The sequence below is a fragment of the Theropithecus gelada genome, chromosome 1 (genome assembly GCF_003255815.1).
Source record: "Theropithecus gelada isolate Dixy chromosome 1, Tgel_1.0, whole genome shotgun sequence".
Taxonomy (NCBI): domain Eukaryota; kingdom Metazoa; phylum Chordata; class Mammalia; order Primates; family Cercopithecidae; genus Theropithecus; species Theropithecus gelada.
Window position 1 is genome coordinate 26,669,977 of NC_037668.1, and position 20,055 is coordinate 26,690,031.

At 52.8% G+C, this 20,055-nt stretch overlaps 3 protein-coding genes across 9 annotated transcripts; 2 read left to right on the plus strand and 1 right to left on the minus strand.

The window, feature by feature from the left end:
- Positions 1–83: 83 nt before the first annotated feature.
- On the plus strand, positions 84–6,631 carry USP21 (ubiquitin specific peptidase 21). The gene is made up of 13 exons (XM_025361642.1): positions 84–358; positions 1,209–1,829; positions 2,624–2,683; positions 2,856–2,976; positions 3,201–3,312; positions 3,505–3,660; positions 4,453–4,517; positions 4,775–4,878; positions 5,061–5,147; positions 5,437–5,508; positions 5,734–5,848; positions 5,935–6,049; positions 6,262–6,631. Exons 1-13 carry the CDS (start codon positions 290–292, stop codon positions 6,350–6,352), a joined length of 1,788 nt encoding a protein of 595 aa, XP_025217427.1. The 5' UTR covers positions 84–289; the 3' UTR covers positions 6,353–6,631.
- A 644-nt stretch (positions 6,632–7,275) lies between these two features.
- Positions 7,276–12,099, plus strand: PPOX (protoporphyrinogen oxidase). Of its 5 annotated transcripts, none has more exons than XM_025381284.1 (13): positions 7,276–7,507; positions 7,724–7,818; positions 7,986–8,120; positions 8,259–8,374; positions 8,877–9,009; positions 9,317–9,461; positions 9,880–10,070; positions 10,547–10,607; positions 10,793–10,911; positions 11,290–11,400; positions 11,500–11,649; positions 11,787–11,829; positions 11,914–12,099. In XM_025381284.1, exons 2-13 carry the CDS (start codon positions 7,732–7,734, stop codon positions 12,054–12,056), a joined length of 1,434 nt encoding a protein of 477 aa, XP_025237069.1. In that variant the 5' UTR covers positions 7,276–7,507; positions 7,724–7,731; the 3' UTR covers positions 12,057–12,099. The 5 variants fall into 5 exon arrangements, with proteins under 5 accessions (XP_025237069.1, XP_025237071.1, XP_025237070.1 ...); XM_025381286.1 differs by having other exon boundaries at positions 7,276–7,562; positions 8,227–8,374; positions 11,914–12,098; XM_025381285.1 differs by having other exon boundaries at positions 7,276–7,562; positions 9,298–9,461; positions 11,914–12,098.
- A 90-nt stretch (positions 12,100–12,189) lies between these two features.
- Positions 12,190–19,189, minus strand: B4GALT3 (beta-1,4-galactosyltransferase 3). 3 transcript variants are annotated; one of them, XM_025381290.1, is made up of 8 exons: positions 18,644–19,189; positions 17,659–17,733; positions 17,026–17,313; positions 16,212–16,447; positions 15,095–15,285; positions 14,841–14,963; positions 13,106–13,210; positions 12,190–12,968 (listed from the first exon to the last, which is right to left on the minus strand). In XM_025381290.1, the coding sequence occupies exons 3-8, from the start codon at positions 17,276–17,278 to the stop codon at positions 12,695–12,697; spliced, it is 1,182 nt and encodes a 393-aa protein (XP_025237075.1). In that variant the 5' UTR covers positions 17,279–17,313; positions 17,659–17,733; positions 18,644–19,189; the 3' UTR covers positions 12,190–12,694. The 3 variants fall into 3 exon arrangements, with proteins under 3 accessions (XP_025237075.1, XP_025237073.1, XP_025237074.1); XM_025381288.1 differs by having other exon boundaries at positions 17,026–17,292; positions 17,659–17,804; XM_025381289.1 differs by having other exon boundaries at positions 17,659–17,804.
- Positions 19,190–20,055: the final 866 nt, after the last annotated feature.

The window sequence follows — 20,055 nt, forward strand, 5'->3', positions numbered from 1 at the left end:
GTGGGGCGGGCTCACGCAAGCGCCAAGGGGCCGGGTGGGAGGAGTTCGAGTGTGGATGCGCAGGCGCTTTGAGAGACGGTGAAGCCGGTGGCCGGTGGTCGGGCGGGACCAACAAAGATGGCGGCGGCCCCTGCGGCGGGAGCGATCTGGGCAACGGCTGCGGCTAAAGCTGCAGCCGGGCCCACTGAGGGGCTGCACGGGGGTAGTAGGGGGTGGCCCTGAACTGGGGCCTGGCCCCGGCTGGCCTCTCCCGCCGCCTCATCGGGGGACAGGTACGGGCCGGGGCGTTATGGCATGGCGGGGTGTGGGGGGGCGCAGAGGGAAGACTGCTCCAGACCCGAGAGGACACTCCACAAAGGCGCGTGGGGCCCGGCGGGGCCTGGGAGAACTGGGCTGGAGGGACAGCATCCCTGGACGGCGGGGAATACGCCGCCGGATTCCGTAGCCAATCAGCGGCCTCGGCCTTTCTGCCCTCGAGGGGGGCGGACCCGGCGAAAAGCCCTGCTGTGGTGGGAGAGGTGCAGAGATTAAGGGTCAAGGAGTTGTTCATCCTGCATCCCCGACCACTGCCTCCTGAACCTCGACACCATGTCGGAGGTCGGAGGTGGGGGAGGGAATGGATCGTAAGTCCCCTATTTAGTCTGCTTCATTTGCAGCCCAGAGAGACAGGGATTTGAGGATGGAGGACTGTCTTTTGGGCTGTTATTCTTGCATCTACACTACCATTTGGCTAGAGATCTTAAGTGACTCGAGGCACATTCTACTTTACTAGCCGGGTATGGGGTCCTATGTTACGTTAGAGCCGCCATAGGAGTTATCACTGGCTTTTCAGTAAAGCTGTATTCTGCAGGGAGGGGACAGGAGTATAGAAAGGGTCAAAGCCATGGGCTGCTATCTTTCATTCATTTGTTTACTCAATATATACTAAGTATTTACTTTGTACCAAACACGATGCCAGGTACTGGGGATACATACGATGGCTGATTCGATAGATCTGGTTCCTGCCCTCAGTGCATATACTGCTCCCCACTTTCGTTGATGTGGTAGTGGTGATGACTGAGCCAACCTAATGTGGAAATGAGAGGACAGCAAGATTGTGGGTATGGAATGGGGCAAAGCAATAAGGGAAAATTAGTGTGGCAGGGTTCAACAGCCTGGGTTCCCATTTCCCCCCATATTCAAATGCTGACACTCTCTTCTCCTCCCAGGTCCAGCCTGTGGTGTCCACAATGCCCCAAGCCTCTGAGCACCGCCTGGGCCGGACCCGAGAGCCACCTGTTAATATCCAGCCCCGAGTGGGATCCAAGCTACCATTTGCCCCCAGGGCCCGCAGCAAGGAGCGCAGAAACCCAGCCTCTGGGCCAAACCCCATGTTACGACCTCTGCCTCCCCGGCCAGGTCCCCCTGATGAACGGCTCAAGAAACTGGAGCTGGGACGGGGACGGACCTCAGGCCCTCGACCCAGAGGCCCCCTTCGAGCAGATCATGGGGTTCCCCTGCCTGGCTCACCACCCCCAACTGTGGCTTTGCCTCTCCCATCTCGGACCAACTTAGCCCGTTCCAAGTCTGTGAGCAGTGGGGACTTGCGTCCAATGGGGATTGCCTTGGGAGGGCACCGTGGCACCGGAGAGCTTGGGGCTGCACTGAGCCGCTTGGCCCTCCGGCCTGAGCCACCCACTTTGAGACGTAGCACTTCTCTCCGCCGCCTAGGGGGCTTTCCTGGACCCCCCACACTGTTCAGCATACGGACAGAGCCCCCTGCTTCCCATGGCTCCTTCCACATGATATCCGCCCGGTCCTCTGAGCCTTTCTACTCTGATGACAAGATGGTGAGGACTTGCCACACATGTGGCCTTCATGCCCATGTTCCTCTGTGCTTTCCTGCCATCCTCTGCCTTTCCCGTCCCCCATTTCCCTGAAGTTCCTTTCTCAGCCCTTCATTACAGCAGTTTGGACACACCTCTCCCTTGCTTAAATACCCTTGAGCCTCCTAGACCCTTTTTTGGGTTGTTGGTGACTCCCCAGCATGGTGTGCCCAGGGTTCCCAGGGAATTAGCCCAACTATTCAGAATTCTTCTTTGGGTCCCCAGGCCCTTACTTTTCCTTGTTGCACTTTCTCTACTGGGACTTTGCCTAGGCCTAATTAATCTCTGGAGCTAAAGAGAGGCGAGCTCAGAACATCTTAGCAAATGTGGTTGCACATTTTCTGAGCTAAGTAAGCTAGGCTGATTGCAATTGGAGCCAGCAGCAGAAGGGCAAGAAGGGGCCACGGGGGCAGGAGGGGGTTTTGGGGGCAGAAAGGTGGGAGTGGTGAGCAGCTGGGCAACCATGCCGGTGCTGGGGGAGTTGCCCCAGGAGCTGCAACGTCGGCTAGCTGAGCAGAGGAGTAAGTGGGCAACAGGTGGGACAGCCATGGCTGAGTCCGTGGTACATTCAGCTGTGATGGGCTTACTGCTCATGACCAGTGAGGTAGGGAGACTAGAATACCTAGTGAGGGGAATAGGGTAGAGTTTGGGGATTAAACATGCATGGGATGGGGGAGGCAGTGGGCAGCATGCTGTCGAAAGGTTAAAGTGCTTGGTAGGATATATAAGAACTTGCCGATTGTATTCTGACCTTCCAGGCTCATCACACACTGCTTCTGGGCTCTGGTCATGTTGGCCTTCGAAACCTGGGAAACACGGTGAGAGCCATTCTCCTGTCTTTCCTCTCTAAAAGGAATGTGAAATGGTGCTGGGGGTGGGGAAAACCCGTGAGCTTGGGGAAGGCATGTGGAAGGAGAGCTCTGAGGCTCTTCTAAGGTTTCCTGGGTAGTGGTCTGGAGAGATAACAGCAGTGTCCCTTCTGCTCTCCAGTGCTTCCTGAATGCTGTGCTGCAGTGTCTGAGCAGCACTCGACCTCTTCGGGACTTCTGTCTTAGAAGGGACTTCCGGCAAGAGGTGCCTGGAGGAGGCCGAGCCCAAGAGCTCACTGAAGGTGGGGCAACGACTCCTGCTCCCTCTGTTCAAGTCCCTTTTTCCCCAACCACTTGCAGGTCTATCTGCCAGTACTGGTGGCCCCCAGCCCTTAAATCTGGCAGTTGTATCTACTTTTCCCAGTGCCTACTTCCCTAAAGGTTATTTTCTGCCCTCTGAGCCACATCTTGCTTGCCTCTTCCAGACATTAACCTTTGTTTCCCTTCCCTACTCCCATCCCAACAGCCTTTGCAGATGTGATTGGTGCCCTCTGGCACCCTGACTCCTGCGAAGCTGTGAATCCTACTCGATTCCGAGCTGTCTTCCAGAAATATGTTCCCTCCTTCTCTGGATACAGGTGGGAGAGCTGGAGGCTATGGGATTTCTCTCTGGCCATGTCTGGGGGTAGGGCCAAGCAAGGGCCCTGGCAGCATTGTTCTGAGCTTTGAGATGTTCTTCATCCAGGAAGTGGGGACCGATATCTGGGCAGGGAATAGTGTCTGTGGACTAGGAGGGGAGTCAGTTGCCCATACTCTTTGTCTGGCTGTAGCCAGCAGGATGCCCAAGAGTTCCTGAAGCTCCTCATGGAGCGGCTACACCTTGAAATCAACCGCCGAGGCCGCCGGGCTCCACCAATCCTTGCCAATGGTCCAGTTCCCTCTCCACCCCGCCGAGGAGGGGCTCTGCTAGAAGAACCTGAGTTAAGGTAAGGGTCGTTCCCTCTACCTCCTCTCCCCAGTAGTTTATCAGCAGCATTTACACTTCATAGAACTGAACTAGTCAAGATGGAAGATGTAGGGTCCAGGAAAACCCTTTAGTATAGAAAATAGTGTGATAGGCTGGGCGCGGTGGCTCAAGCCTGTAATCCCAGCACTTTGGGAGGCTGAGACGGGCGGATCACAAGGTCAGGAGATCGAGACCATCCTGGCGAACACGGTGAAACCCCGTCTCTACTAAAAATACATAAAAAACTAGCCGGGTGAGGTGGCGGGCGCCTGTAGTCCCAGCTACTCGGGAGGCTGAGGCAGGAGAATGGAGTAAACCCGGGAGGCGGAGCTTGCAGTGAGCTGAGATCCGGCCACTGCACTCCAGCCTGGGCTACAGAGCGAGACTCTGTCTCAAAAAAAAAAAAAAAAAGAAAATAGTGTGAGAAGCAGCGTAGAAGTAGAAGGAAGGAAGAGGGGGAGTCTAAGGGAGCAGATGGAGGCAGAAGATCATGCTAGGGATGTCACCAAATTGAAGAAGGGGATAATTAATTTACAGGTTGAGGAAGACAGCATATTCTTCCCTTGTGTACAATCCTTCCTTTTCCTCTCACCTCAGATTTCCCCAGAAAGTTCATTGAGGCATTATTCCTTTGACTTTTCCTTGAAATATAGGGAAGAAGCAGGGGTGTGGGTGGGGTGTAGGGCTCTGTGGGTCGTTTCAGTGGGTGTTGGGGGTGCCCAGTGTTCTTGCTGTCTCATGGATGCTCCCCACTTGCTTTGATCTGTGGTAGTGATGATGACCGAGCCAACCTAATGTGGAAACGTTACCTGGAGCGAGAGGACAGCAAGATTGTGGGTATGGAATGGGGCAAAGCAATGAGGGAAAATTAGTGTGTGAGGGGGGTACAGGCTTGGGGGGAAAATTGATACTATCGAGGGGTATGGGAAGAAGACTGGATGATGCAAATGTGAAGCTGTGTGAAGAGTTGATTAGGAGTGTTGGTAGTGGGAAAGGAAGGGTCAGGCAAAGGGGCAGAAAGAGATAGAAATCCGAGAAATCATCTCATAACATCCAACAATGACCTTTTCTCCTGTCCCTGTGCTTCTGTCTAGACCTGTTTGTGGGCCAGTTGAAAAGTTGTCTCAAGTGCCAGGCCTGTGGGTATCGCTCCACGACCTTCGAGGTTTTTTGTGACCTGTCCCTGCCCATCCCCAAGGTGGGATTCCAGAGGATTCCGGGGTGGACAGGACAGGGGCTCTGTGACCCAAGCCTACCCACCCCCAGAGTGTGGGCGGGAACCCTGTGGGTTTCTGGAGCAGAACTGAAGCCTGGATTGATTGAGAAGAGTTGGAAAAGGAAATTCAGAACATGTTGACCTTTCTTCCCCTTTTCCCCCAGAAAGGATTTGCTGGGGGCAAAGTGTCTCTGCGGGATTGTTTCAACCTTTTCACTAAGGAAGAAGAGCTAGAGTCGGAGAATGCCCCAGTATGTGGAGGTTCACAAGGGATATAGTAAGGGTGGGAGATCTGGGGGGAGGGGGACTCCATGTGGATAAAATGGATTGCATGATGCGTTAATATGGGGAATAATATTTATGTATCTGGGTTTGTGTTGGAGTCTCAGATATGTTCTAGTACTCCTAGAGCAAAGGGGAGAAGCCAAGAGGATCCAGCCGTAATGAAGTGCATACGAAATTTATATGTGGATTGGAGTGTCAGAAAAGCCAATTGAGGTTAGGAGCACATTAACCTAACACTGTTTGCCATTTATTCAGGTGTGTGATCGATGTCGGCAGAAAACTCGAAGTACCAAAAAGTTGACAGTACAAAGATTCCCTCGAATCCTCGTGCTCCATATCCTAATCTTCAGATTCTTACTTCTCTTAGGATACCTCCCATACATTCTCTTTCCTCACCCTCCATGTTTCCAGAGAATTGAATTTTCCTTAGGAAAAGCCTGCCACCCCCTTTTCCACAAGCTACTCCCAGTGTTTTGGGAGTGGGGAGAGGACAGCTTTCAGGACAGAAGTCCCCCTCAGAGGCCCACTGCCTCCCAAATGCTCCTTAACCAGGGCTTAGATCTGAATCGCTTTTCTGCCTCCCGAGGCTCCATCAAGAAGAGTTCAGTAGGTGTAGACTTTCCACTGCAGCGACTGAGCCTAGGGGACTTTGCCAGTGACAAAGCCGGTGAGTCTGGTGGGGAAAGTCCTAAGGAGTCAAAGGAGTGGGGGCACAGCTCTGATTGTAGAACTTGATCATCTCCAACCCCGCAGGAAGTCCTGTATACCAGCTGTATGCCCTTTGCAACCACTCAGGCAGCGTCCACTATGGTCACTACACAGCCCTGTGCCGGTGCCAGACTGGTTGGCATGTCTACAATGACTCTCGGTGAGAACAGCCTCCTATTTACATCTTGCCCCATTCCCACTCAGCCCTGACACCCTCCCCTTCTATGAAGTCCCAGGAGAGCAGAGTGCCAGGTGAAAGGAGAGGCGGAGGTCTTGCCTGATCTCTTCCTGGATGCTCTGAGGTTCGGTCTTGAGGGAGAAGGGAGTAAACAGTAATGACCACAACCCTTTCCCGATCTCCCTTTTTCCTAGCGTCTCCCCTGTCAGTGAAAACCAGGTGGCATCCAGCGAGGGCTACGTGCTGTTCTACCAACTGATGCAGGAGCCACCCCGGTGCCTGTGACACCCTCTCTAAGCCCTGGCACCTGTGAAGCCCTTTAAACACCCTTAAGCCCCAGGCTCCCCGTTTACCTCAGAGACGTCTATTTTTGTGTCTTTTTAATCGGGGAGGGGGGAGGGGGTGGTTGTAGCTCCATTATTTTTTTTATTAAAAAATACCCTTCCACCTGGAGGCTCCCTTGTCTCCCAGCCCCATGTACAGAGCTCACCAAGCCCCTGCCCGTGTACAGCCCCCAGACCCTCTGCAATATCACTTTTTGTGAATAAATTTATTAAGAAAAAATGATGTGCTTATTTGTATTTTTGCTTAGGGAGTGACAGAAAACTGGGCCTAATTGGAGCCTTCCTGGGACCCAAGTTCTCTCTCTAATAGGTGGGGGCGCTCTCAGATCCAAGGGGGAAGGTTTCGGAGATGGTGCTGGAACCGGACCTGTGCCCCCCAGCAGTGTACGTTAAGCACTGGGAGGAAAAAGAGGGAAGGCATACTTGAGGCTACGTGCAGGCTCTGGGGCGTCTGGTTTGGTCGGCGATGGGGGATGCCGCTGTTGACAAACACTGGGTACGTTGCCGGGTGGCCCTAGCTCCCGTAGGCCCGGTCTGTTGCTAACATCAAGGAGCTGTTTATGGAGCCACCTCCCAGTGGACTGGCTTCCAGTGTTCTCCCTACGACCAAAGCTCCTGGGGCCTTCCCTCTAGGGTTGTCACCCTAGCTGGACCTGGGAAACTTGTGCTGGGGAACGCTAACTCCAGCATTAAGCGCTCGTCGCCTAGGTCCTGAGGAGGGCAGTGCCGGGTAGAGCCGCTCACTCCCAGCTCGGAGCTGACGCGGTTAACCTCAAGCTCTTACAGCTGCCGTCGCTCCGCCTCTGCCAGCTCAATGTTTTCATTGGTGAACGTGATCCGGGACCTTCCAGGGCCTGCCAATCCAGATGTAGGAGAAATATGGTCAGGCGCGTGCCGCGCGAACAGAGTGGACGGAGAGTAGGAGAGACCGAAAAGGCTAGGGGTGGGAATAGCGGATTTGAAGCACTTTTTGGCCTACCGAGGCGTGGCAGACAGAGCACCTCAGAACTCAGGCGTACTGCCCGCCGCCCCGAGCCCTGCGAGGGCCGATAGCGAGGGTGTGGCCCTTATCTGCACCCAGCGGAGCGCCGGCGGGGTACGGTCTTAGGACCTCGACCTCCTTCTGCCTCATTTTTTCTCCTCTCTTGTGGGTGAGTCCTGGCCCCTGGACTCACTGTTCCACCAGCCCATCTGTGCACACTTAGTTTCCCTTAAAGCAGTGAGTGACCGGAGATAGAACGCAAAACCGGCGGGGCTTCTGGAGCGCAGGGTGTCCCCGGTCTGCCTGTCCATATCGCCCCCTTTCCCCCAGGTTTCCCCATGGGCCGGACCGTGGTCGTGTTGGGCGGAGGCGTCAGCGGCTTGGCCGCCAGTTACCACCTGAGCCGGGCCCCGTGTCCCCCTAAGGTGAGTGCTCCAACTGTGCCAGAGGGAGCTTCATTTAATGCTCTTTTCCCATTTCCATTAAAAGTTAGATGGATCCTGGCCCTCTGAATGTGCCTCTTCCCCTCCCCTCCTGACCTATCCCCGGCGGCTACAGGCGGTGCTGCAGTGTCGCTCCCTCTTGTCGCCAGGTGGTCCTGGTGGAGGGCAGTGAGCGTCTGGGAGGCTGGATTCGCTCTGTTCGAGGCCCGAATGGTGCTATCTTTGAGCTTGGACCTCGGGGAATTAGGCCAGCGGGAGCCCTAGGGGCCCGGACCTTGCTCCTGGTGAGAGGCTTGTGGGATGTCTAGGAGAGAGGTTGTGGAGGGGGCTTCCATTGGGGAATAGAGTTTAGAGGGGGAAGTATGTTTGGTGGGTCAGACCTTCCCTTAGTTTCTCCTCTTCTGAGGGCCTGTGGAGAGCAGGTTTCTGAGCTTGGCTTGGATTCAGAAGTGCTGCCTGTCCGGGGAGACCACCCAGCTGCCCAGAACAGGTTCCTCTACGTGGGCGGTGCCCTGCATGCCCTGCCCACTGGCGTCAGGTAACACCAGCACCTCCGCTGCTTTTACTGTGCCCTCATCCTCATATGTCTTCCATTTCTTTCTCTTTTTTTTTTTTTTTTTTTTTTTTTTTGAGACGGAGTATCGCTGTCACCCAGGATGGAGTGCAATGGTGCGATCTTGGCTCACTGCAACCTCCGCCTTTCGGGCTCAAGCGATTCTCCTGCTTCAGCCTCCCGAGTAGCTGGAACTACAGGTGCCCACCACCACGTCCGGCTATTTTTTGTATTTTTAGTAGAGATGGGGTTTCACCATATTGGCCAGGCTGGTCTCGAACTCCTGACCTTGTGATCCGCCTGCCTCGGCCTCCCAAAGTGCTGGGATTACAGACGTGAGCCACCGTGCCTGACCTGCCTTCCATTTCTTCATCTCCCTGTCAGCCTTCCCAGCAAAAGGAAGCCAAATGAGTGGAAATGACCCCAGCGCCTGAAGCTGGGGAGGTATGTCAGGAGCTTCCCCCTCACTAAGTCTTTCTCCATGCAGGGGGCTACTCCGCCCTTCACCCCCCTTCTCCAAACCTCTGTTTTGGGCTGGGCTGAGGGAGCTGACCAAGCCCCGGGGCAAAGAGCCTGATGAGACCGTGCACAGTTTTGCCCAGCGCCGCCTTGGACCTGAGGTGACACTTGCCCAGAGGCCCCAAACCTCTTCCCTCCTAAACCAGCTGCAGAGCTCCCTGTTCAAATCTACCATGTAGGGGCTCTTCTGTATCATTTGGAGATGCCTCTTCTCTTCATATCCCACCCCCTCATAATTCCCAAAACTCATTATTGGGAGTGAAGGCCTTCACTTCCATCCTTCTGTCATAGTGGGAATGTCTCCCAAACCAAACCCTATCCCACCCCCATTCCCTACCAAATACGGGCTGTGGAAATCAGTCAGTGTAGATTATTCTTTGGCTCCTTAGTCCCAGTCTCACCCTTAAGGTGGCGTCTCTAGCCATGGACAGTCTCTGCCGTGGAGTGTTTGCAGGCAACAGCCGTGAGCTCAGCATCAGGTCCTGTTTTCCCAGTCTCTTCCAAGCTGAGCAAACCCATCGTTCCGTATTACTGGGCCTGCTGCTGGGGGCAGGTGAGGGGGGATTGATTCAAAGGGTGAAGATATTAAGGACTGCCAAAGTGAGGGAGTGGGGACAAAGGGTGCTATTCAATGATTCTTTTTTTCTTTTTTGAGACAGAGTCTTGCTCTGCCGCCTAGGCTGGAGTGCAGTGGTGCAATCTCAGATTGGCTCATTGCAACCTCTGTCTCCCAGGCTCAAGCAATTCTCCTGCCTCAGCCTCTTAAGTAGCTGGGATTATAAACATGTGCCACCACTCCCAGCTAATCTTTGTATTTTTTTTGGTAGAGACGAAGTTTCACTATGTTGGCCAGGCTGGTCTCAAACTCCTGACCTCAAGTGATCCACCCGCCTCCGCCTCCTAAAGTGCTGGGATTACAAGTGTGAGCCACTGCATCCAGCCACAATGATTCTTCTTTGCTTCCTCTGCAGGGCGGACCCCACAGCCAGACTCAGCACTCATTCGCCAGGCCTTGGCTGAGCGCTGGAGCCAGTGGTCACTTCGTGGAGGTCTAGAGATGCTGCCTCAGGCCCTTGAAACCCACCTAACTAGTAGGGGGGTCAGTGTTCTCAGAGGTCAGCCAGTCTGTGGGCTCAGCCTCCAGGCAGAAGGGCGCTGGAAGGTAGGGGAACCCCTGGAGTGTAATGAACCTGTTAGTGTGTCCATCTTTATCCAAGTGGTTTAACTAGGCCAGGGCCAATAGAACTGGAGTTCCTCGTTGTTTTCGTGCCTTAGAAGCTACTTAGACATGGGCTACCCCATAATCCTAGGCCCTATTTGTGAACCTTCCTCAAAGAGCCTATGCAAGTCTGTGGATAGAAGTAGTACTTATAAGTGGCTTAGAGATAGGGGAAAGAACCCAGCTTCGCTGAACATTTCAGAACAGCCACACTGGCCTGTCTCGTCCACTTCCTGGAGTACACAGAGAAATGATTTTTTTTATGAAGTCTACACAGTTACCCATTCTCTTCATCCTGGGTCAGTACAGTCTCCCCAGCCACATGGGTGCCTGGGAAACTGAGAGTGAAGCACCAGAAGTCTCTTTTCACTAATCAGATTCTCATTTTCTGGGTCTTTCAAATGTTTTCATGCTCTTAGGTATCTCTAAGGGACAGCAGTCTGGAGGCTGACCACGTTATTAGTGCCATTCCAGCTTCAGGTAATGGGATAGCCACCTTCCCCTTCCCCAACCCCTACCAGTGAGAGGCAAAAGCTGTACCTTCCTGGGTCAGCAGGACCACACCATGCCCCTGAACTGGTCATCTCTATGGGAGTCTAATCCCAAAGAGGACTGACAACTGTAATGGGAATGCCTCCTGAGTCAGGCCTCTGCCTGATCTCTAGTGCTTAGCGAGCTGCTCCCTGCTGAGGCTGCACCTCTGGCTCGTGCCCTGAGTGCCATCACTGCGGTGTCTGTAGCTGTGGTGAATCTGCAGTACCAAGGAGCCCATCTGCCTGTCCAGGTATGATAAAGGGATGGAGAGGCCGGGCATGGTGGCTCACACTTGTAATCCCAGCATTTTGGGAGGCCAAGGTGGGTGGATAAGGAGGTCAGGAGTTTGAGACCAGCCTAGCCAACATGGTGAAACTCCATCTCTATGAAAAATACAAAAATTAGCCAGGTGTGGTGGCTCATGCCTGTAATCCCAGCTACTTGGGAGGCTGAGGCAGGAGAATCGCTTGAACCCAGGAGGTGGAGGTTACAGTGAGCTGAGATCTCGCCATTACACTCCAGCCTGGGTGACAGAGCGGGACTCTGTCCCCCGTCAAAAAAAATGGGAAGGAGAGACAGGCTTAACTAGAGCCCTTTCCTTCTGACGCATGTATGTCCTTCTCTCCAGGGATTTGGACACTTGGTGCCATCTTCAGAAGATCCAGGCGTCCTGGGAATCGTGTATGACTCAGTTGCTTTCCCTGAGCAGGATGGGAGCCCCCCTGGCCTCAGAGTGACTGTGAGAGGAGGAAACTTTGCCTAGTGGCATTTCCAGAGGGCTCCTCTGTGCTCCAGTGTAGGCAAGGCCAGACTGATCAGTGCTATATTCCCTCCCTAGGTGATGCTGGGAGGTTCCTGGTTACAGACACTGGAGGCGAGTGGCTGTGTCTTATCTCAGGAGCTGTTTCAACAGCGGGCCCAGGAAGCAGCTGCCACACAATTAGGACTGAAGGAGCTGCCAAGTCACTGCTTGGTCCATCTACACAAGGTAAGTTGGGATAAACTTCCCTCAGCTCTCCACTGAAGGCCTTGAAGACAGGGACTGGAACATTTGTCACTGTATGTCAGCCAAGGCCTAGGACATCAATAATAAACTTTTCCCTGCATCCTCTCCTCTCTTCTCAGAACTGCATCCCCCAGTATACACTAGGTCACTGGCAAAAACTAGGTAAGTTGGGAAAACAGCTGGGCTGAGGAGGGTCAAGGGCATCAGACCCCCAGCTATAACATTCCTTTCATCCTTTCCTTCTAGAGTCAGCTAGGCAATTCCTGGCTGCTCACAGGTTGCCCCTGACTCTGGCTGGAGCCTCCTATGAGGGGGTTGCTGTTAATGACTGTATAGAGAGTGGGCGCCAGGCAGCAGTCAGTGTCCTGGGCACAGAACCTAACAGCTGATCCCCAACTGCCACTCATGAAAATAAAAATTGCTGGAGCTTGGCTTGGTCTGGCTGTTCTATCACCTATAAGCATAAGAATGCGGGGGAGCAAAGAGGCAAATTGTGCCTGGGATGCAGAAAGTAAGAGCAGATGCAAGACAAAGTCCTTTATTAGAAAATATATCAAAATCCCAGCCCTCTGAGCCAGGACCAGAAGGGGGAGCTATTCCAGCATGGGCAGAAAATGCCCGGGGAGGGGCTTCCTTCACCAAACAACTTCCCGGGAACCATAAATAGAATAAATATTCACAGAGGTCCCAGGAGAAGCCAGATCACTCTTCTCTTTATGGAAGAGGAAGGGGCTTGGGGTCCAGCCCTGCTCCTACCCTAACGGCAGGGACTCCCAGGAATCGTCACATAAAATCATGACATCAAGGATTCACAGTCATAACCCCCACAGGAGACCCTAGAGAGAGGGACCCTTCAGGTCTACGGGAGCCCAGCTCCAGTCCAGCAGTGAGGAGAGGCCCCTTCCCCCTAGCACGGCACCAGAGTTCAGTTCCCCCGCATCCCTCTGAGAACAGTGAGGAGCTGAGGGTGGGGAGAATACAACCCCATGAATTCGGTTTCATGATTAAGGTAGACAGGAAGGAGGAGTCAGTGTGAACCTCGGAGGGCTGTGTGGTTGGCAGTAGGTGGAGGCCCAGGCCTGGATGGGGGCCGGCGTTGCAGCATCTCTTGACGGAAGGCTTGGGAGGAACCAGGTGGGTAACGGGGCCCAGAAGGAGCCCGAGGACCCCGAGGGTCAGTCCCAATGTCTGCTGTGATGTTGGTATAAAGAGGCCCCAGCTCTCGAGCCAGCAACTGGTATGTCAGTGAGTTCATCCCATCTTGCGTCCAGGAATTCTGGGTACGGACCAGGAGGTCAAATCTGAGGGTTAGAGGTTGGAGACTAAGACCCAGAAAAGAACAGCCAGAAATCTAGGGACCTTTAGGAGTTTCCTGGCTAGGGGTACAGAACCCTAAGGATTCAGTAACAATTCCCAGGCAGTCCTTCCTTCTTCCTACCTGTGGGGATTTTCCTCATTGCCCTTATCTCCTCGGTGCTTCACCATCTTATAGTGTCCTACAGATGTGGGGGGCCGAGAGATCTTCATCCCAGCCAGGCGCACCCTATGGGAAAAGTGAGGGGATCATGGGGGATCCAGAGTAGAGGAAAGCAAGGAAGGGATTAAATGTTTCTGTACACAAAAAAACTACTATTACTCAGTAGGCAAACAAACAAACAAACAAACAAACAAACAAAAAACCCTGAAGTCAAACAGAAAGAAGAAAATGGCTGAAGAGAATATAAAAGCTGGATGTATCCAAATCCTCAGGGCCCAGTGCCAGTCTCCCTAGGGCCTTCAAACAGTTGGCAAAGGTAGGGTTGTACCTACTCCCTTGGCTTCCTAAAGGGCTCCTAGGAGCTGCCCTTGCAGTCTAGGAAGGATGCCGAGAGAGGCCATTCTGTTAAAAGGATAAGAAAAGCCTGGGAGTTGCAGACCCAAGCTCAGCAATTCTTAGAATAGTGACTGAGCTACCCCAGCTTCTCTCCCACATCCCCCATGTTAAGAAAAAGGTAGGCCAGGTGCAGTGGCTCACACCTGCAATCCTAGCACTTTTGGATGCTGAGGCAGAAGGATCACTTTAGGCCAGGAGTTCAAGACCAGCCTGGGAAAATAACGAGACCTTGTCTCTAGGGGAAAAAAAAAAAAAACAATGAAAGAAAGAAAAGAAAAGGATAGAGCCAGGTAATCAGGACCTTGAAAGAAACAAACTTCAAGGCCGGGAGCGGTGGCTCAAGCCTGTAATCCCAGCACTTTGGGAGGCTGAGACGGGCGGATCACGAGGTCAGGAGATCGAGACCATCCTGGTTAACACGGTGAAACCCCATCTCTACTAAAAAAAATACAAAAAAACCTAGCTGGGCGAGGTGGCGGGCGCCTGTAGTCCCAGCTACTCAGGAAGCTGAGGCAGGAGAATGGCGTAAACCCGGGCTTGCAGTGAGCTGAGATCCGGCCACTGCACTCCAGCCTGGACGACAGAGCGAGACTCCGTCTCAAAAAAAAAAAAAAAAAAGAAACAAACTTCACATCTGACACACAGAAGCATGGAGTGCAGATGGCCTGGGAAGGAACTAGAAGCATACTTATGTATATTTACAATTCACTGGGTATTTCACACACATACAGAGGATGAAAATTCAGAGATGTCATCACAGAGGACACAGGGGGAACAGAGGCAATTGGTCCTGCATACCAAGCCCTAATATTCATACCACAGACATGAAATTGGGTCAGCTGAGGCTGAAGGTCAGAATGTTTCACATGCTAAAAATGAGTTGGCTCTGTGCCAGTGGCACAGGCCTCTTACAAAGTGATTCTGGGAACACAGAGCAGAGCCCCTCTGTCTTAACCCCATAGGAAGTGGTCTGGCTGGAACCCTAGCAGAAGGCAAGACTAAACTGTCTCTGGGCCCCTTTCCAGTTCTGGAATCCAGCGATACTATTTCCTATTGATCTTATGTCCTCTCCCAAGAACAAACTAACCAGGAGACTGAAGGAACAAACTAACCAGAAGATACAATGGGCAGCAGCATGCAAGCCTGCTCTGGGTATCCTAAAAAGACTAAGGGAAAGGAATGGGCTCAGTGCAGGACCAGGGAGCTAAAGGTTAGTGTTGAAGGGATATGGCCAAAGGTGGTCTTAGAGGACAGGGATCCAGACTGGGGTCAGGAGGGAAGAAGTGGCAGGAAGTCTGACCTGGTAGCAATGTCATCATCCTCACCACCCCAGCCCCAGTATTCATTGGGGAAGCCATTCATCTTCAGGTACTGGTCAGGAGTAAGCGCCGAGACTCCTCCGAAGTACTGGGGGTATGGGAGGCTAGGGAGAGAAAGATCCTTGCATGCCCCAAGTCTTCTGGGGAGACATCCCCAACCACAATCGCCTTGACTCTCCTCCTTCCACAGGATGGTAGGCTTCCCTGTTTCCCAGTACCCTTCCATGCTCTCTACCTGTATCCAAACTTGTTCATAGCAACAGCAACATGGCGGGGTCCCCGGGGGTCACACACATACAGATTGTGGTCATTTTCTGGCAAGAGGTCCACATCATGCAAGAACAGGCAGTCCCACTCTTCATCACGCAGGGCCTCTCGCACCCCAACATTGAGCAGTTTTGCCCTGTTAAATGTTCCATTTCCAGCCTGGAAGATAATGGAGGGGGACCAGACTATGTCTGTAGTGGCATAAAGAAGACGGGGCTAAAGAATAAAAGTGAAGGCCAGGCACAGTGGCTCATGCCTGTAATCCCAGCACTTTGGGAGGCCAAGGTAGGCGGATCACAAGGTCAGGAGATTGAGACCACCCTGGCTAACACGGTGAAACCCCATCTCTACTAAAAATACAAAAAATTAGCTGGGCATGATGGTGCACGCTGTAGTCCCAGCTACCTGGGAGGCTGAGGCAGGAGAATGGTGTAAAACCCGGGAGGCAGAGCCTGCAGTGAGCCGAGATCGCGCCACTGCACTCCAGCCTGCGCAACAGAGTAAGATCTCAAAAAAAAAAAAAGAATAAAAGTGAAAAGAGGGAAATCAAAGTGGGGTGGAGGGCAAGGAGAATGAAAAAGAAAGACTATCTTTTTCATTTTTCCACTTAGTCATTTGACAAATCTTGCTTCTGTATTGATATGGGCCCGATACTTAGATGCTGCTGTCTAACATTTAATCCTGACAATCAGCAACCAACAATGGTGTGGTGTGGAACAGGTGGTATATTAGTTATCTTTTGCTCTTTTCTCATGTTAGATGTTTAAGTATCTTGCTCAGAGTCATACATGTTAACAAGTGACGGAACTAGAATTTTAGCCCTATCATGTCCAATTCCAACTCTGCACAAGCCATTCAATAAAGGAAAAATCACAGAAGAGTGTAGGACAGTGGGAATAACCTAAGCAGATTAAGGGGAAGTATGGGACTAACAAATTTGGAAGAACAGTGCCAGGTGCTTCTCCACACTCTAACAGTCTGGCCCTCTTAAAATTATTCTAGGGACCCATTAGATGAAAGTGGAGTGGCATGTGCTTGAGGCTTCCTTAGAAGAAAGAAAGTCAAAAAGGTGGAGATTGGGGTACCTGGTGGATGACATAGATGCCATAAGCAAGCTGCTGGCGCTGCAAGAAGGGGTGCAGGTGGTAGAGCAACAGGCGCAGGTGGTGCTCCCGGGCACGATGAGGCACAATGATGGCTGTTCGGGAGCGGGGCTCACAACCTGCAGGGCGGTACCGGCCCCCTGGTTCTACCCGGGGATTCCGCTCCACAATCTCTGCCAGTGATGGCACTGGGCTAAAGGACACCGACACAGGACCCACTGTTGGGAAGGAATGGCAAGTAGAGGGATCAGAGAGGCAAAGAGAAAAGAATCAAACTAGGGTCTGGGAATACCTCTGGCACTGGCAGTCTGGTTCTGGGGCTTAGTTCTCAGGGCTCACTCAGAAATCTCACATGCCTTGGATTCCCCATCACTGGGACAGCTCTACAAAGGCTGGAAGGTGCAGGATCCTTACCTAGCCTTCTCTTCTTATTTTAGGGTTGCATAACTCTCCTGTCTCACAGGGTTGGAAGCTATAGTTGAAGGCTGGAGAGAACAGGACTTGCAACTAATTAAACCAGGGCTCATCTACAAGGAAAACAATTCCTAGCCTGGGGCAGGAAGAGCCCATAAAGGGGCAAGCAGTAGAAAGTGAAAACCCAATAGTATAGTCTAAACTCCAAATTCAGAGTCCACTCTATCTCAACCTCAGCCCTCTATCACAACCTCACCCTACCTGCAGAGTCCATGATCCTCTTCTAAGTTCCACTTCTGCCACTCCATACCTCCCTATCCCCAAGCCTCCCTGTCCCCGCACCTTGTCCTTCCTTTCACCACCCCCTTCCTCCTGCACTCACCTAAGAGAGGAGATCGTTCTGGACAGTAGGGCAGACCTTGAGGAGCTGGAGGACCCCCTGGGGCCCCAGGAAGGTGACTGAGGTTACTGTAGACATCACGAGGGTGAGAATAGTCAAATGTCGGCCCCTGATCTCGGCCAAATAGGGCACTGAGACTTCGGAAGCCCCCCAGTGACAGGTACATCATGACAGCCAGCTGGGAGCCCACAAGCAGGGCCAGCGTGCAAGGCCGCTCCAGCAGCCTCCGCAACATCCTGGGGATGAGATCTAGGGAGGGAGAGGGGAATTCTGGGGCTAGGCAGGAAGAGAGCAAGCCAGCAGAGAGGTCAGTAGGTAGGGTTGAAGGTGGTGCCAGGAGTAAAGAGGAAAAAGAGGCAGAGAACAAAGTCACAGAAGGGAGCACACAGGTGCACAGTCACGCAAGGAAACAAAACAGAATGTAACCACCAGTAACCCTACCACCTGTCACTTCAGCCCAAGTTTCACTCTCCTCTACCTCCCCCGAAACCACTCCCACCATCTACTGTCAGTCCTCACCCCCAAAAATGTTTACATCATTCAAATCTCATGTTCATTCCAGAAGGGTCTCTAGAGACCCCTCTTCCAATTTTAGAGGGGAAGAGATAGACTCACGTAGGTTCAAGCTGTCTTCTTACGGATCATGGGGGCTCCAGGGGGTCCCGGGGGGACAGAGACGTGAGGCATTATCTAAAATTGGAAATGTCACAGAGGGCAGAGAATGGCTCCATCCAGCACTCCAGCAGCGAATCTGGGACCAGCTGGAACAGAAGTGGTAAAGGATAACTAGCTACCTGCACCACCAGAGATCAGGATCAGGGTGAAACTGGTTTCCCAGCAGGGGAAGTGAAGGAAAGTGGTTGGAAAGGAAGAGGAGGAGCAGGAGATGGTAGGTCCCTCGCCTCTCTCCCGTGCTACCCTGGAGTGATAAGTGTCAGGTTCATACTTAACCACCCCCGTACCCCTACCCCAACAGGACAGACTGGGGAGTGGGGACAGGGCAGCTAATGGAAACATTGTTTCCCCCAGGCCAAGAACCTGTTCAAGTGGCAACAGAGTCATGACAGGACCGTGGAGTGACCTAAGGAGTACTCAGGGCGAAGTAGGAAACAGGCTCCTTCTGTTCTTCATGTGCCTAGGTGCGAACTCCTCAGGTGCAGGGACCGTGACCACCTGGGGGCTGTAAGCGAACAGCCCCGAAGCTCGGCGGAGAGTAGGGTGGGGGTGGCGTCCTCCACCTTTTCTACCTTTCCCCTGTTCTAGCGGGGGTGGGGAGGAGGGTTACAGCTGAAGAGAAGGGGTGAGGAAGAGCAGGGGCAGAGACAGTCAGGGGTGGCTGGAAGGGCTCACCTGAAGGGGCGTGGTCCGCGCTGTGCAGGGGGTTAAAACCCAGCTCTTTTGGAGCACGCCCATCCTATCCCAGTCTCTTGCTTTTGCCCTACCTTGCAACGTGAGCCCTCCCGGCCCCCGTCCATACTTCCACCTAGGACCCCGTCCCTGCTCAGGCTCGTCTCCAGGCGTTACCCAAAGCTTCTCACTCTCTCGAATGCCCAAACCTTTATCCCAGGCCTCCCCGCCCACGCGTCCCCAGCGAACATACCTGGTCTTTTGCTGCCTGTCGTCACCGCCACCCCAACAGCCGGGCAGGCATCGCTGTCGCCATCTTGGAAGCGGGCGCTGCGGGGGCGGGGCCTCGCGTCACGGGGCGGGGCCTCGGGGCTGAGCCACCCGGGCTGACTAGGCACCCGGTCCGAGACGCCGTGTGGTCTGGGGCTTGTGCGGGAGCTGCGCCCGAGCCTACCCGCCTCGAACGCGTTGCAGGCGACGCTTTGGGAAGCGGGTGCGAGGGCTCAACTCCACTACGCAGACTGCTAGTGGGATTTCATTTCCTGCCCCTCAGATTTGTAAAAGCAGAAGCTCAAGCCATTCATTTTCCTCTGGGCCGAGACAGACCAAGAGGCTAGTGAGCAGGTTTCTGGTGCTCCGCTGACCTCGTTATCACCCGGGGGTTGGCTGAGCCCTCTCCCAGTGTGTCAGTGACACCCCCTGCAGCCTACTGCCACTTAGTATCAATAGTTCCTCACGCAGGCTACAGCGTCGCGGACCGCTCTAGAGCATTTTTGTATTCCCATGGTATCCCGCAGGCCTGGAAATAAAAAACGATTAGTTAATAAAACAATGAAACATTGAATGTGGAGGGAAAGGCAGCGTCTTCTTTAAAGTAAAATTGTGTTTCCTCAGATATTAGAGTAAAATGGATGCTCCGTTAACATGTAATATGTTTACGACAGACACTACCCCTAGCATACTGTGTTCCTTAGAAGCAGATGTTCACGCTGAAGAAACAGAGACTTGAATAACTCACAGAATCTGCCCCAAAAGCCCATGGTCTTGTGTATCTTGTATGGAAGGAGGGATGTAAACAATATAAGGTGATAAATATGCTGGCCTAGAAGTGGCAACTCATTCATACGTGGAGATTCTAGAAAGGCTTCCTGGAAGTGACAGCTAATGGGAAACCTGAAGGACTTGTCTATAGCATATCCTTCTGCTTTAAAGGTTCTGTTTTCATGGGAGTTATTTTACAATTCATGTAGGTAACTGATCTGTATGCAAATTCTGTCCTGTCTGGTAGAGGTTCAATTAACCTGCTATTCCCCACACTGTGCGGAAAAAAAGCAGTTTTGGCCTCCATTTTCATGTTCATTTCTGTTTTCCTGATCCATAAATATGTCCGTTGTCTAGATTTTCTCTTGTATTAATTATAACATCTGCTAGTTTCTTCATGAGTTAAGTGAAATCAACACATGTTCATTTTTTTCTTAATTTCTTTTTTCTTTTCTTTTCTTTTTTTTTTTTTTTTGAGACAGAGTTTCGCTCTTGGTTCCCAGGCTGGAGTGCAATGGTGCAATCTCAGCTCACTGCAACCTCTGCCTCAGCCTTCCTGAGTAGCTGGCATTACAGGCGTGCGCCACCATGCCCGGCTCATTTTGTATGTTTAGTAGAGACAGG

Bases quoted from the DNA above. Each gene is read 5' to 3' on its own strand.
- USP21 (XM_025361642.1), top strand. From the start codon at position 290: ATGGCATGGCGGGGTGTGGGGGGGCGCAGAGGGAAGACTGCTCCAGAC. The intron at 3,661-4,452 runs GTAAGGGTCGTT...GATCTGTGGTAG, and splicing joins CTAGAAGAACCTGAGTTAAG to TGATGATGACCGAGCCAACC. The intron at 5,849-5,934 runs GTGAGTCTGGTG...CCAACCCCGCAG, and splicing joins CTTTGCCAGTGACAAAGCCG to GAAGTCCTGTATACCAGCTG.
- B4GALT3 (XM_025381290.1), bottom strand. From the start codon at position 17,278: ATGTTGCGGAGGCTGCTGGAGCGGCCTTGCACGCTGGCCCTGCTTGTG. The intron at 16,448-17,025 runs GTGAGTGCAGGA...CCTTCCCAACAG, and splicing joins AGAACGATCTCCTCTCTTAG to TGGGTCCTGTGTCGGTGTCC. The intron at 14,964-15,094 runs GTAGAGAGCATG...TTCTCTCCCTAG, and splicing joins ATGAACAAGTTTGGATACAG to CCTCCCATACCCCCAGTACT.
- PPOX (XM_025381284.1), top strand. From the start codon at position 7,732: ATGGGCCGGACCGTGGTCGTGTTGGGCGGAGGCGTCAGCGGCTTGGCC. The intron at 10,608-10,792 runs GTAATGGGATAG...CCTGATCTCTAG, and splicing joins TAGTGCCATTCCAGCTTCAG to TGCTTAGCGAGCTGCTCCCT. The intron at 11,650-11,786 runs GTAAGTTGGGAT...CTCTCTTCTCAG, and splicing joins GCTTGGTCCATCTACACAAG to AACTGCATCCCCCAGTATAC.